This window comes from Ipomoea triloba, chromosome 1 (assembly GCF_003576645.1).
Source record: "Ipomoea triloba cultivar NCNSP0323 chromosome 1, ASM357664v1".
Lineage (NCBI taxonomy): Eukaryota > Viridiplantae > Streptophyta > Magnoliopsida > Solanales > Convolvulaceae > Ipomoea > Ipomoea triloba.
This window is the reverse complement of record NC_044916.1, coordinates 37,825,525-37,841,122: the sequence shown is the minus strand read 5'-3', so window position 1 is coordinate 37,841,122 and position 15,598 is coordinate 37,825,525. Positions and strand designations below refer to the sequence as shown.

At 38.4% G+C, this 15,598-nt stretch overlaps 2 protein-coding genes across 3 annotated transcripts; both read right to left on the bottom strand.

Moving 5' to 3' along the window:
- Positions 1-6,546: 6,546 nt before the first annotated feature.
- On the bottom strand, positions 6,547-7,351 carry LOC116016389 (calcium-binding protein CP1). The gene has a single exon (XM_031256628.1). The coding sequence runs from the start codon at positions 7,273-7,275 to the stop codon at positions 6,802-6,804; it is 474 nt and encodes a 157-aa protein (XP_031112488.1). The 5' UTR covers positions 7,276-7,351; the 3' UTR covers positions 6,547-6,801.
- Positions 7,352-8,252: 901 nt separating this feature from the next.
- On the bottom strand, positions 8,253-15,572 carry LOC116016072. 2 transcript variants are annotated; one of them, XM_031256244.1, is made up of 16 exons: positions 15,167-15,572; positions 14,591-14,785; positions 13,000-13,074; positions 12,725-12,892; positions 12,401-12,564; positions 11,829-12,047; positions 11,222-11,348; positions 10,682-10,870; positions 10,347-10,433; positions 10,051-10,211; positions 9,688-9,807; positions 9,300-9,525; positions 9,154-9,213; positions 8,906-9,079; positions 8,717-8,826; positions 8,253-8,634 (listed from the first exon to the last, which is right to left on the bottom strand). In XM_031256244.1, the coding sequence occupies exons 1-16, from the start codon at positions 15,356-15,358 to the stop codon at positions 8,469-8,471; spliced, it is 2,433 nt and encodes an 810-aa protein (XP_031112104.1). In that variant the 5' UTR covers positions 15,359-15,572; the 3' UTR covers positions 8,253-8,468. The 2 variants fall into 2 exon arrangements, with proteins under 2 accessions (XP_031112104.1, XP_031112098.1); XM_031256238.1 differs by lacking the exons at positions 14,591-14,785; positions 15,167-15,572 and adding exons at positions 13,174-13,368; positions 13,750-14,155.
- Positions 15,573-15,598: the final 26 nt, after the last annotated feature.

Genomic DNA, 15,598 nt, shown 5'->3' with positions numbered 1-15,598 from the left:
TTTTTTTTTTTTTTTTTTTTCTTTCTTTCTTTCTTTTTTTTCAATGCATTTTTAGTTTTAAATTTAGTATGTTGATTTATTTTTCTGTTTTTTTTTTGGGTGAATTGCAATGTATAAGCTAGTTTGATACTTTTGAAAGATTAGATAGCACAGTGAGCACACTTGTTGGTTTTAATCCTGCCTGTTGAGTGTTGACAGACCTTATTAAACCATGTGAATATAACCTAACCATTAGTATTAATTAATCTCTCGTATAGAGAAAGGTAAACATTGTTAATCCCTAAAATTTCCCCAGACAAAGAGTATATATTTCATTAATGTCTTAATTTCAAAATGGCTCTTAACAACATTATAAAGTATTCCAACTTAATTATTTTATACCTGGAAAACTGTAGCTGGCCCAAGATAAAACAAATGAATGGTGTGTCATGTGTGGCGTGTGCTAGTACTGCTGAGATGTAAGAGAACCCAATAATGTTTCGTTTCATTAAGCACCACACAATAGGTCTCTAAATGGTATTCTAATATAAATTTTCTCAGCTTGTGTGATATTGGGTTAGAGCTAGGGCAATCTCTGGTTGATCATTGTGATAAATTGTACTCCGTATCTATTTCTAGTTTGTTGCTTTTCTTGTGTTAATGTCTACTCTTGCCTCACTTTTATGACGCTTCTTTATGTTTATAATTAATTTAGGAGGAAACAGTGGAAGAATACACAAAAACTGGTGTTGATCCACTCACACTATCTCGATCTTTACTAGATGGACCTAGACAGAACTATGTTTCCATTAAGATCATATCTAAGAACTCGTCTCCAAAAGGTAATCATGAATTATCTATTCTGGTATGCAAATTTTAAGCAACTGAGATGTTCAATTTGCTTGTTACTGTGTTTTTAAAAAAAATAAAAAATAAAATGATATAGGTTAATATGTTTAGTTAGACAGCTTGCTGTACACTTAATTTTGGTGAGCAATGTGAAACTATCCAAAGTTTGAGGTGCCTTTTGCATGGAATGTACTATTAAGGAATAGGATTATTACTATTAATATTGTTTATTATTATTACTAATTAATATTGTTTATTCTTCTTGTATTTTAAATCCTTAGGCTCTCCTTAGTATTCTCTGTTAGTTTGCATATAGATAGCTAGTTGTTATCACCTTCTTCCTGTATATAAAGGGTTGTGATATATGAATAGAATCATCAGTTTTCCACCTCTATTATATTATTACATGGTATCAAGAGCCAGAAATTTCTAGCGAAATCTATTTCCTATATATTTTTTTTCTTTTTTTTTCTTTTGGGTGTTATTCTTTTGTCTATTCATGGCCACCAGTACAAATACTGTTACACCCATCATTCAATTAACTGCTCCTGCCAATTATCCCATCCGACTCACAACCTCAAATTATTCAGTTTGGCGAAAACAAATCCAATCAGCTTTGATTGGTCTTTCCCTTGAAGGTTATATTGATGGCACCACAAATGTCCCGTCAAAATATACTGACACTGCTCCAACCACTTTGAGTCCGGCCTATCTTGCCTGGTATAGGCAAGGTCATGTTATTTTGAATGCCATCCTCGGTAGCTGCACCGACTCTATTCAACCAACTATTTCTTCTGCTTTGACATCAAAAGCAGCTTGGGATCGTTTGAAGGAAAGCTTTGCGAGCCCATGTCGCACTCGGATTGTTTCGCTAAAATCAAAATTAGCATCCAATCCGATTAACGGTCGTTCCATTGAAGAATTTTTAGATGATATGTTTGCTATCTCCGATGCACTTGCCCTTGCGCAAAGTCTAGTAAGCGAGGAAGACTTAGTGGTGAACTCCTTGGCACAATTGGGAGATGATTTTGAACCTATTGTTGAAGCCATTCGGGTTCGCCCGGAACCTATTACGTTCTCTGAACTCAAAAATGTATTAACAGCTTTTGAGCGTAAGCAAAAGAAAAAACTCGAGGCGCAACATTCTCTCCTTGCTACAGCAAATGCCACCCAAAAATCCTCTAATCGACAACATCAGGCCAACCGCAACTCTAGCGGTCGAAACTTCCACAATCAGCATGCTGGGACAAATGGTCCTCGTTCGACTCAACCTTTTACTAATACAAATAAATTTAGTCGTAAAAATGTCACATGCCGGTTCTGTAACATTTATGGCCATGAAGTGCGTGACTGTCGGAAGCTTATGCGATTTCTTCGTGAAAATAATGTTAACATGAACACCTTTGGTCAGCAGTCGGCCACGGTCAATGTTACAGCAACACCGCATACTGGTTCGCAGCAGTGGTTATTTGATTCTGGTGCCTCCCACCATGCTGCTTCATCGTGGTTATTTGATTCTGGTGCCTCCCACCATGCTGCTTCATCACCTTCGTTATTGCAGTCGTTCTCTGACTATGGTGGTCCTGACGAGATCCAACTTGGTGACGGTAAAACTCTACCAATTACTCACACCGGTCACACTGGTGACGGTAAAACTCTACCAATTACTCACACCGGTCACACTGCTATCCCCACACCAACTTGTCATTTACATCTCGGTCACACTGCTATCCCCACACCAACTTGTCATTTACATCTCTCTAATGTTCTTTGTGTCCCGAAGTTACAAAAAAATTTGATTTCTATTTCCAAGCTGTGCAAAACTAATAATGTGTCAGTTGAATTTTTTGATTCTTGTTTTCTTGTGAAGGATCGTCTCACTGGGGCGCCACTAATGCAAGGGAGGAACGTGCATGATGTTTACGGCGCTTGGCTACCTTCTTCTCCTCAGATAAATACGTTCTCTACACCCTCTTTATCGTCTTGGCATCACATTTTTGGGCATCCTTCCAACAAAGCTTTCGGTGCCTTGCTAAGACAAAATAAAGTTCCTACTACCTCTCTTGCTAATTTTTATTGCTCATCTTGTTTATTAAATAAGTCCCACAAACTTCCCTTTGCTCAGAACACTTTGTCTAGTAATAATCCACTTGAATTACTTTACACTGATGTTTGGAGTACGTTTGAAAAATCCATTGATGGTTATTACTACTATATTATTTTTGTCGATCACTTTACGAGATATATTTGGCTTTATCCCTTAAAGAAAAAGTCAGATGAATATGATGTATTTGTTCAATTCAAGTCACTTGTTGAAAATCGTCTTAACCGAAAAATTATTACTGTTTTTTCAGATAATGGTGGGGAATTTATTAAATTAAAACCTTTCTTTACTACCTGTGGGATTACACATCTTACGAGTCCACACACACCAGAACATAACGGGCTAGCTGAACGACGCCATCGACATATTGTAGAAACTGGGTTGTCTTTACTTGATTTTGCGTCTATGCCCCGTACTTATTGGTCTTATTCATTTCAGACAGCTGTCTATCTTATAAATCGTATGCCAACAATAAATCTCATGCATAAATCACCCTTTGAACTTCTATTTGGAATGACACCGAATTACCAAAAATTAAAACCATTTGGGTGTTTATGTTTTCCTTGGCTCAGGCCATATACCAACTCTAAACTCTAGCCAAGATCACTGTCTTGTGTTTTTTTAGGGTACTCTCTGACTCAGTCAGGTTATAAATGTCTTGATCCAAAAACAGGGCGACTGTACGTATCTCGGCATGTCCGATTTATTGATCATGTATTTCCCTACAGCCAAGCCCGTATAACTCCGGCCGAACCTCCCTCTGTAAGTGCCTCATATCCTTCATTACATATTGATAATTTTAATCCTTGTCAACAAACCATTTTTGTTCCATCTGTTGATGCGTGTCAGAATCCGTTGCCAATACCATCTTCTGCTCAGCCTTCCGCTACCTCCACTCAACCAACCGACGACCTCCCTACGTCGCTACCTCCTGCACAACCACCTCCTCCCTCCGTTGTCCAGCCACATCAACCTGCTAACGTCCAACCGAGCCAACAATCCACCGCCCAGCCGCCTCCTCCCTCCACTGTCCAACTAGACGAATTTGCAACCTCCCAACCGCAACAATCCCTTGTTGACCAACTGCAATCTTCGTCCCATCATAATAATCCTATCCAGCCACCAACTGCTCAAGTCCGACGATCAAATAGAGTTCGAAAACCAAACCCCAAATACTTTGATTATAAAACCATCAATTACACTAGTAATCACCCCATTCCAAAACCAATTGAGCCAACCTCAGCCACCCAAGCCAAGAAGGATCCTCGTTGGCGCCAAGCCATGGATGATGAGTTTGCTGCACTGCTCAAAAATGGTACGTGGGAACTGGTACCACCACCAAAACGGCCCCCGATTGGTTGCAAATGGGTTTTTAGAGTTAAACGAAAACCAGATGGCACAATTGATAGATTCAAGGCTCGCCTAGTTGCTAAAGGATACTTGCAAGAATCTGGGAGGGACTACTTTGATACTTTCAGTCCCGTGGCAAAGCCTGCTACAATACGTATTGTCCTTACCTTGGCATTAGCCAATAATTGGCCACTACGACAATTGGATGTTAATAATGCTTTTTTGCATGGCACCTTGTCTGAAGAGGTTTATATGAAGCAGCCGCCGGGGTATTGTGATCCTCAGTGTCCTACCTTTGTGTGTCGCCTTAAAAAGGCTTTGTACGGACTCAAGCAAGCGCCTCGGTCGTGGTATATGGAGCTCTCTAAATATTTGGTTGAGTTTGGTTTTCGCAAATCCCGTGCTGATTATTCTTTGTTCATTTATCAGTCTAATGATGCCTTTACTTATTTTATGGTGTATGTAGATGATATTGTAGTCACAGGAAATTCTACTGAGTTGTTAGATCATTTTATTTCCTGCTTAGCGCAGCGATTTTCGGTTAAAGACTTGGGGGCATTGCATCATTTCCTTGGTGTAGAGGTAATCCCCACTCCCGATGGCTTGTTCTTGTCTCAGTCGCAATATATTATTGATATCTTGAAAGAGGTTGACATGCATGAAGCCAAGATTGTGCATACACCTATTGGGTCTTCTGTTGATTTATTCCGGCCAAAGGATCAATCCGCTGCTGCTACTGACGCTACAGTATATCGACGGGTAATTGGTCTTTTACAATACCTTTCAATTACTCGTCCCGATGTTGGCTATGTCATAAACTGCCTTTCACAATTTATGCACAAGCCTTTATTAATTCATTGGCAAGCGGTCAAACGAGTATTACGTTACTTGAAGGGAACCTTATTTCATGGGCTGGTTCTTCGTCGTAACACTCGGTTACATCTCACGGCTTTCTCAGATTCCGATTGGGGTGGTGTTCATGATGGTGGCCAGTCTACGACTGGTTATGTTTTATTTTTGGGGTCCAATATAATTTCTTGGCGCTCGGTGCGACAGAAGGCAGTAGCTCGTTCTTCTACAGAAGCAGAATATCGTGCTCTAGTGAATGCGGCGGCTGAGGTTATTTGGGTACACAACTTATTGCATGATATGGGGGTTGTTCTTTCTCATGCTCCAGTATTGCATTGTGACAACTTGAGTGCTACGTATGTCTGTCAGAACCCGGTGTATCATTCAAGAATGAAGCATCTCGCGTTGGACTACTTCTTTGTTCGAGATCATATTGTAAATGGTACACTTCGTGTGCAACATGTTCCGACTACTTCCCAAATCGCTGATATTCTCACAAAGGGGTTGGGAAGACGCTCATTTGAGCATTTTTGGTCCAAGATGGGAGTCTCTGATGGCTCCTCCATCTTGCGGGGGCGTATTAAGGAATAAGATTATTACTATTAATATTGTTTATTATTATTACTAATTAATATTGTTTATTCTTCTTGTATTTTAAATCCTTAGGCTCTCCTTAGTATTCTCTGTTAGTTTGCATATAGATAGCTAGTTGTTATCACCTTCTTCCTGTATATAAAGGGTTGTGATATATGAATAGAATCATCAGTTTTCCACCTCTATTATATTCTTACATGTACTGTGTAAAAGGCTTTGTATTGTGTTCAACATCCAAAGAAGTGATGAGTTTTGGCAATGTTTATCTAAACAAGAACAAGTTAAGAATTTGGTGAAAGGTAAATTATTGTTGTATTTTGGTAGCTGTGTTAGTAGAAGTAGATTATTTTGAGTCATATATATAGGTGCTATACAATGGTGACAGGTGTGGAGGTGTGGTGAAGATGTAGAGACACATTTTGAACAATGTATGCTGTCAAAATTGCCTCCAGGTTTCAAGTCTCATTTGAAGCAATCTTCTGTAAGACATGGGTAGGTTTGTGTAACCAGGCACAATCTGATGCCATGCCACTCACTATGTATTGGATGACAGGTAAACAAACTACTACTCCATTCACTCCTAAGTGTTAATTTACTACTACTTAATCTAGCAAATAGTCATATTTTTGTTTTGGGGATTAACCTCAACAGCGGGGAGGATCCTGTCCTGTAAGCATTGAAGCGGATGATTTATATGCTTTGCCTTACAGGCCACTGGTTGAGAATGGGTAGATAGATATTGTATGAGGAGGAGCTGAGCATTTCAGAATTCAGAGCAGAGCTTTGCTGTAAAAGTAAATATGATAATGAGTATTAAAATATAAAATTCTCCAATCAAATATACGTTTAGTATTATTTAACTGTGATGTTTAATTGATTTGATTCTAGAATCCAGAGTTGAAAAAAAGAAAAGAAATTAAGAAAATAGCAGCTGTCTGCACATGATACAAGACAAGGAAAGTTGCCAGAAATTGCACTGCATTGCTGCACGACTACCTAAAAGAAAACGCACAGAAAAAGTTGTGGGGGCAAATGCATCCATCCATCCCTTCAGAGTTCAGGCCTGCCTCATCAGATTAGATACACAAAATCTTGCATAAACCCTCTAAGGTCACGCCTCCACCATTTCCATCGCCACCGCCCAATTTGATCATGGCATTCACATCTTCATCGTTGGCTTGAAGACCAGCCCAACTGAGATAAGTCTTGAGGTCTTGGTGCCCAACCTTGCCATCTCCATCTCTATCCATCACCCTAAACACATCCTCCATCACGCTCACGCTCCTAGAACCCACAACCTTCTCGAACTCCTCGTATTCCACGAACCCGTCCTTGTTTGAATCCGCCACGGAAATCATACTTCCTATCAACTCATCATCTTCCGACGCCGTCCCTCCCACTGCCAACGAAAAGTCGGTTTTGTAGAACGTCCGGAGATCGTCGGGGCTGATCTTACCGTCGCGGTCCACATCCATCACCTCGAACGCTGACCGCAAAGTGGTAGACCGTCTTGCGCTTTCACCGTGCACGCCGCTCCCCGTCGGACACATCCTCTAATCTTTTCCTCACCAAAACCAGAAATGATAAAATGCTTTATAAGATTTGAGAGAAGGAATATAGATGGCGCTCAGCTCTCTCGCTAGGGAGGTATATATAGGCGGACTCCCATATTTTAGGGTCCTCCAGAAGTCCAAATCTTGGTAGACAAGCTTCTATTACTTTTTCAAAAAAAAACCATTCATTTTTGTGAAGGTGAGCCGGTCAAATGTGCCCCGCTGCCACCAACTTATTTCATGTGCGTAAGAGATGACATCATATGCATATATGTATGTAACTATTGTGCAGTGGCGGAGCCCACATTCTTGCCTACCACGAATTCAGGTCCTTCGAAATATTCGCTCACTACGACATAGCTAGGGGTCCACCACCAATTCTAACTTTCGACTGATTGGCAAATAATTACCGAGGCATTCACGTGTGATTAGGATCTAGTCCTGCTGCAAATTTTAATCTTTTACGATAATTCATCCTTTTTTTTTTTTTTTTAAAGTTAAATAATGAATCTTTTAAAAAGGCTTAGATTAATAATGTCTGAAAAAAGATTTGTATTAAATGAAATACCTTTTGGGTTATGACACGTGAGAAGGAAAAAGCAAAGTATGGAGGAGGGTAGAAATTTTTGTGGAGTGAACCGAGTGATGGATTGATTTGTCTTGTAGCATAGACGTGTTAGGTACCGAGTCTAATTTAAAGACCATAGAAAACAAATATCACTGTCTAGTTTGGAATCATTTGGTTGGAACAATGCACGTATTCGGGACTCATAATAATATTCACATGGAAATTGGAGAGATATTAGTGGGAATCTGCACGGCAATCACCACAACCAGAAATCCTTCTTTAACCTGTTTGTTAGTTCAACGTTTTTGCACAAGTCTACAATTCATATACAGACACACCACTGTGGACTCGTTCTCCAGCTTCAAATAACAACAATAAAAAGAACGGAATGAATCTTCGAGACAAATGAAAGCAAAGAAATTTCTACTTAGATAAGAAAAGTTTGTAATCAATCAACACACATAATTTAAAAGTCAAAATTCCAACCCTGTATTAACAAACATAAGCTAGCGTTTACAGCAAGCACATACAGCGCCTCCTTTAGCATCTCTTCAGGGCTGCAACATAGTGTTAGTAGCTTTGCATTCCATCACATTATATATCAATCAGTGGTTCTACCTATTTATCGTACTGGCGAAGAGAAGAATATTACAATGAAGTATACCAAAAACCCGGCTAAAAGAATTCCCGCATAAATAAGATTCTGAGAAGACTGCACGGGAATCTTGTACTCGATGCTACAGCATTTCATTTTCTCCTTCTCATTGCTCAAAACATGTTCCACATACCTGTATCAAAGTACCAAAGGATTATTGTCTACTCACAGAATAATCAACAGTTTATGGGCATCAATTCTTTTAAGCAACTTACTGCTGGGTGAAGATGGAGCTTTGGAAAATCTCAGAGCTATTCATGTGGGCATCTTGTAATCGATGATCATATAATAGGGCAGACAAATCCACAAGATGCTCCTCCAAGCTCTGTCATTGAAAAATAATATAAGCAAACTGTATTCACAAAACAATGTGTGAAGTTATTTTAAATGGGGGAGAAACTTACATCTAAGTATTTTTCAAGCCGTTCAACCAACTCATGGGGGAATGGTTCAGGTAAGTTGGTTGTTTTCTTGTAGAATTTTTCCAGCCACAGTTCAGTGCTTGTCTTGTTCTTCTTACCCTTCACTGGTTCACCAAGAGGAGTTCTCAGATGTTCTGCTGCAAAAGTTTGGACACCCTGATAGAGAAACAAGGCTAATAAATATGAAGCATAAGGCCAAGGTAATGGATTTCAGAAAATAGACAAGTAACCTCTGATGTCTCACGGATTCGGCGTAGGGTAGCATCAACTCGTGCATATATTGTGTTCCGCTGCATGATGAACAATAGAAGATTGATTATTCACACAATCCCTTTTTCTTACTAATACCATATGCTTAGCAATATAATGAGCATACCAATGCAACATCTCGAAGCAATTCACTGATATGAGAGGTGTTAGAGAATGGCCCAAAAGGATGGCAACCAGTTGCCCACAGCCAATTTACAACAGGCCTCTCATGAACATGAGAAGCCTTTTCATATGGGGCACTTAAACCACCAAGAACAGATGCCAACCCTCCAACTATATAACGTTGTACTTGCCATGGACTAGCATGCCTTCTCTCCAGCTCGGAAACATAACTGGCCAAAAAAATTGCAAAGAGAAAAGTTAAATATATGAGTTCTATCAAATGGTATTGGAGACTTAAGAGGTAACAGAAAGCAAAAGATTGCTAAAGTTCACTTCTATACCATGTAAACAAGACACTGACCATAGCATCCAGCAAATATATGCATGCTTACCTCAAAGGAATTTTATCATTAGGATGCTGGAGTACAATAACTACGTCTTTGCTGGTCCAAACAAGACTTTCCTCTTCCATCATAAGATGTGGATCCACATCAGCTAATGATAGAACAAAACTGAAACAAGGAGATTGTGTGAAACAGCTCTTGTAAGATTATAACAAAATGTGCTTGGGAGTGGGGGTGGGGGGATGGAGATCCACATTGAAGGACCATCTACTGCTCTGGATCATATTAATGGTATAAAACAATAACAATAATAGTTCATCAGATGCAAATATTGTTTGCATAAGGGTATCAACTGAGTAAAAATGACAGGCTAGGATTAGTTCTTTTGGATAAACAGATAACTGAGCTTACACTGGAATGACTCTAGTGCCATAGGTCCTATAGAGATTCCCCCTTTTCTTCGTTACTTCTTTCTTTTTCTTCTGCTTTCCATACCCTTGGCTGTAAGAGGCCCAGAGAGGTTTATGTTTTAATACGGAATCACCTGAACCATTACTTTCATCCATCCAGTTCTGGCAAGGACAACATATATATACATTTAGCACTGTGGGGGAGAGCACAAAAGCACCAAAGTTCTAAGAGGATACAGGAATTCTCAGGTAAATAGATATGGTACGAAATCAGATATCCAACTAAGCAACACCAACCTGGCGGAGGAAAAATTTATTTGACAGGGATGGATTAGCAACCTCAAGTAAACCAGCAGCAAGCACATCTGCAGATCGCTCCATCTCCTGAAATTACGTTTTACGAATAAGAATATCTTTTTTACAAAATAATATAAATGGAAGTATGAATCATCTATTTTGAAAATGAACAGAAGATACTCCTATATGCAAAGCAAGGATGACATGGCAACTATAGAAACATTGTTAGAGTGATTGTTGGCAATGTGGCCATATGTCACAGGAAATTGCATTAAACCAATCTGCAAGGTAATCAAATAAAATAAAATACAAAGAAAGACATCAAAAGTTCTAACCTCTTTAAGGATAGCACCATCCAGATACATTTTTGTGTGAACATGAAAACGCCCATCTTTCTTGGTTTCTTGTAGTGAATGACCACGCATTGCTTTAGATACAGCAATAGCCAACTTCTCATGGTGATGTAGGGCATGTGAACCAGCAACAATCACCACTTCCTGCCCCTGATGAACAAGTTTCTTAACCTGAAAAAAGAATACTGTTCATTTGTTCTTTGCATGATATTCTCTACATAATCTAACTAGCAAGTTCCTAGAATCTTTAATTCCCCCACAGAGCAAGTATCTAGGATCCCATTGGTATCTTTTTGGATTGCATTAGCTGCAAAAATGACTACAGAGTTCTCTAGGTTGGTACAATTTTGAAGTGAAATAGTGAGAGTATGGGGTCAAGATGTAGCCTAGTTGTAAACTAAGCCACCTTCCACATTCCAAGCATTTGGCTTGGATTCAAATCACATCTCCATCCCACTTCAATCTAGCCAAAATAAAAATGATATCAAAGATATATTTGGGCACTCTACAGGACAACTTTACCTCATTCTCAATAGCACCAACATCAATACTGTAATTGTGGCCTTTCTCCATGATGTTGTAGCGATTATGATTATGGAGGACAATGATTGGAACGAGCAATCTTGTAGTCATGTCAACAGTTTCAAACCTGATCAAGAAAGGAAGGATAGACTATAACTTGCTTAGGAAAATTATGATCTAGACATTACTGGTACAAATGGTGATAGACTCAAGTATCAAGAACAAGGAAGAAAGGCAGGTAAGATAATTACTAGCTTTTCATAAAGAAAACCAAAATCTATTTTATCATATCAAGCATGCAGAATATAATATTATAGAGGATTAAAACCAATATAGTTACTACTACTAGCAAGTATCAGGAAGTAGACCAAAACATTACCAAATGTGTAAGTTAATTGAAAGATGACTAGTAGCTGCATATAGAGGTAATAAGGTCTTACAAGAGTAAGACAACAAAGTACTATAGTCCTGATAGTAATATATTTTATTTCTACTCTTATGAAATTCAACCGTATAAAAGTAATATAATAGTTAATTTCAAATTAAAAAAAATGAAAAATGATCAGGAAAGGGAAACAAATAAAAGTTCAGTAGAATGGGGCTATACCTAACATCTGGAGCAACTACGTGCTCAATTGTGGTTGCAATTAGAGATGCAAGCTGGCCAACAAAAATGTCATGAGCATAATGCTCGCTAACTGTACCAGCTACATTATGAAAAGCTACATTCCGCAACCGAGGTAGTGACTTAGTACTGATGCTTCCTTCTTCAGTTTCAATCTTTCCATAAGTACAGGGACCTGCTGAGAGATCAATCACAACATACCTGAAATAGAATGGCAAGGGGCTCAAACTATTGTATATACACTGCCATGCCAATCTTGTTTGGAAACTTTCAATCACTTATATGAATAATAATGAACTAGAGCTGTATATATATGCCATAAATTAAAAGCAATTAAAAAACTGTACAAAAACTTAACAAATCATTAAAATGAAAGGAAATATGGAGAACTAATTATCACCAACCAATCATATCAATGAAAGAACCGCCTGGAGAAAAGGCATGCCAAATTTACATAAAAGTTTAAGTTCGAAAACTTCTCCCACGTTCTTCCATTTGAGAAAGAAAGGTCATAAAAATAGATTTATGTAGGAGTGAAGCCAAAAGCAAGATACCTGCCAGAGCCAAGCCAAACTTGAGAAGCCCCACCTCCATTATAGTGATAGCGATATATGTAGTCCCCTTCTTGCTTTTTCATCTCTTCCTCAGTAAGTTGAGCAATTTTTCCATACATTAAACTGTCAAGGTCGATATCCTTGTTCCTAGGGTCCAACCTAACCTGAAAAACAAATCACAAAGACCAGAAAACAAAAATTGAGTATATATGCCACAAACTTAAGTTAAATTAAATGGAGAATTCAATTTCCATATGAAATACAAAAATTTATAAACAGTAGTCCCATGTAATGAAGGACTCCAAGTTCACAGTTGATACTCACCTTATCAAAGTTGACAATAAAAATTGTTGTTGGCCAAGGTTTGTCCATCTCTTCCCCATAATGTGCTCCATTGTCAATATCAAATAGGTACGAATACAGCTTCTGAAATTCTGGTTCTACAACAGTCGCATCAACCTCAAACAAAGGCACCTCCCTTCCAAAATCAACCTATAAGTCACAAAAGAATGTTCAAATATTGATAAAGGCCCCAAAACCTGAATCTTGACTAAGAAAAATCAGAATAAGTCAAAATTGATATTAGTAGGTGCCATTACCTCTCTTGCAGTGCCAGCAGGAACCATAGCTGCTTTCAGTGCTATCTCAAGAGCTATTAATTCAGGTTGGCCAACCTGTAACAAAGTGGTGAAACAAAATCCTGATAAATGAACTTGCAAGAGCAGCAATGCAGTAACATGCAAATATATCACCGAAATGGAGAGAAAACATACTGGAAATGCATTATAAACAATGTGATGCTCAATGTCAAGTGGCTTTCCCGTCTCTAAGCATGAGGGCCGGTGAGATGGGAAACTGACTCTAAGAAATTCCTCCAACTTTTGGGAATCTACAGTATACCGATAGCCTCCATCACCATTAAAGCCGATAAGAACTATATTTACTTCAAGAGGGACTTGAAATGGAACCTGCATAAAATTATAAAATCATGCATCAAAACCAAGCTATTAGGTAGCGTTGAGATGCTTCCAATCACATACAAACCCCTAAACAGAAGTCATTGAGGCAAATGATCAAAACATTAAATATAAGACCTTCTCACTTTCTTTCATTTTTTTTTTCTTTCCTTTAGAGCTTGAAGGATTCCAACAGAAAGAATGAAGCAAACATCTTGCAACATTTCGTAACCAAAAAGTTTAGCTTTGACATAATTAATCCTGTCTGAGTAAGACACCAAAATACAAATACAAATAAAAGCTTTGACATAATTAATCCTAGTAATCAGAATTCCAGTACGTGGAATGTTTCGATAAAGCTGGAAAATTTGAGATTACAGGTGTAAGAAATACCTCAGCGCGAGAGTGGAGCATTTGACGAACTTCGGATCGAACACTATCTTTGACGTCGTGAAACGCTCCATGGTGCCACTGAGGGTGACCCGGATCCCTTCGGTACGCCTGAGACGCTGAGTCGGATTGTGTTATGATCAGACTCAGTGTCACAATTGCTATCCAAACAGCACCGCGAATTGGAGTCCTCATATTTTACAATCGCGGTAGGAAGACGTATAGTAGCAGAACAAAGTCTAATAACTGAATTGCGATTAGTAGACCATTTCTCATGCGCTTCCTTCTTCTGATTAGAATCACGGATCCTCCCCTTCGACGGAGAAAATTTGCAATTTCCCTCTTACCTTGACGTTTCACTGAAGAAGAAGAAGAAGATTGACTCAACTCACTGCACTGCACCGCACCCAAAAAGTTAATCTATTTTTGTATTATGATCAATGGGCCGTGATTAAGGCCCACCCTTTTTTGTTGGTGAGCCCAAAAGCCCATACTAATATTACTCTACTTTTGGTAAACATTTTCTTTTTGGTTTCCTTTTCTTAATTTTTATTTTTTTCTTTTTTTAATTAAAAAAACTGAGAATTTTTCAGTTAATAAACAATTAAACATGTTCCATGAATATGAATCTACAAGTGAAAAAAAAAAAAAAAAAAAAAAAAAAAAAAAAAAAAAAAAAAAAAAAAAAAAAAAAAAAAAAAAAAAAAAAAAAAAAAAAAAAAAAAAAAAAAAAAAAAAAAAAAAAANGTAACAAAGTGGTGAAACAAAATCCTGATAAATGAACTTGCAAGAGCAGCAATGCAGTAACATGCAAATATATCACCGAAATGGAGAGAAAACATACTGGAAATGCATTATAAACAATGTGATGCTCAATGTCAAGTGGCTTTCCCGTCTCTAAGCATGAGGGCCGGTGAGATGGGAAACTGACTCTAAGAAATTCCTCCAACTTTTGGGAATCTACAGTATACCGATAGCCTCCATCACCATTAAAGCCGATAAGAACTATATTTACTTCAAGAGGGACTTGAAATGGAACCTGCATAAAATTATAAAATCATGCATCAAAACCAAGCTATTAGGTAGCGTTGAGATGCTTCCAATCACATACAAACCCCTAAACAGAAGTCATTGAGGCAAATGATCAAAACATTAAATATAAGACCTTCTCACTTTCTTTCATTTTTTTTTTCTTTCCTTTAGAGCTTGAAGGATTCCAACAGAAAGAATGAAGCAAACATCTTGCAACATTTCGTAACCAAAAAGTTTAGCTTTGACATAATTAATCCTGTCTGAGTAAGACACCAAAATACAAATACAAATAAAAGCTTTGACATAATTAATCCTAGTAATCAGAATTCCAGTACGTGGAATGTTTCGATAAAGCTGGAAAATTTGAGATTACAGGTGTAAGAAATACCTCAGCGCGAGAGTGGAGCATTTGACGAACTTCGGATCGAACACTATCTTTGACGTCGTGAAACGCTCCATGGTGCCACTGAGGGTGACCCGGATCCCTTCGGTACGCCTGAGACGCTGAGTCGGATTGTGTTATGATCAGACTCAGTGTCACAATTGCTATCCAAACAGCACCGCGAATTGGAGTCCTCATATTTTACAATCGCGGTAGGAAGACGTATAGTAGCAGAACAAAGTCTAATAACTGAATTGCGATTAGTAGACCATTTCTCATGCGCTTCCTTCTTCTGATTAGAATCACGGATCCTCCCCTTCGACGGAGAAAATTTGCAATTTCCCTCTTACCTTGACGTTTCACTGAAGAAGAAGAAGAAGATTGACTCAACTCACTGCACTGCACCGCACCCAAAAAGTTAATCTATTTTTGTATTAT

What these genes read in the sequence shown, in the direction of transcription:
- LOC116016389 (XM_031256628.1), bottom strand. Translation starts at nt 7,275, where the DNA reads ATGTGTCCGACGGGGAGCGGCGTGCACGGTGAAAGCGCAAGACGGTCT.
- LOC116016072 (XM_031256244.1), bottom strand. Translation starts at nt 15,358, where the DNA reads ATGAGGACTCCAATTCGCGGTGCTGTTTGGATAGCAATTGTGACACTG. An exon ending in AATGATAAAATTCCTTTGAG is followed by an intron (nt 9,526 to 9,687) that starts GTAAGCATGCAT and finishes TTTTTTGGCCAG; the next exon opens with TTATGTTTCCGAGCTGGAGA. An exon ending in AGCTCCATCTTCACCCAGCA is followed by an intron (nt 8,635 to 8,716) that starts GTAAGTTGCTTA and finishes ACTTTGATACAG; the next exon opens with GTATGTGGAACATGTTTTGA.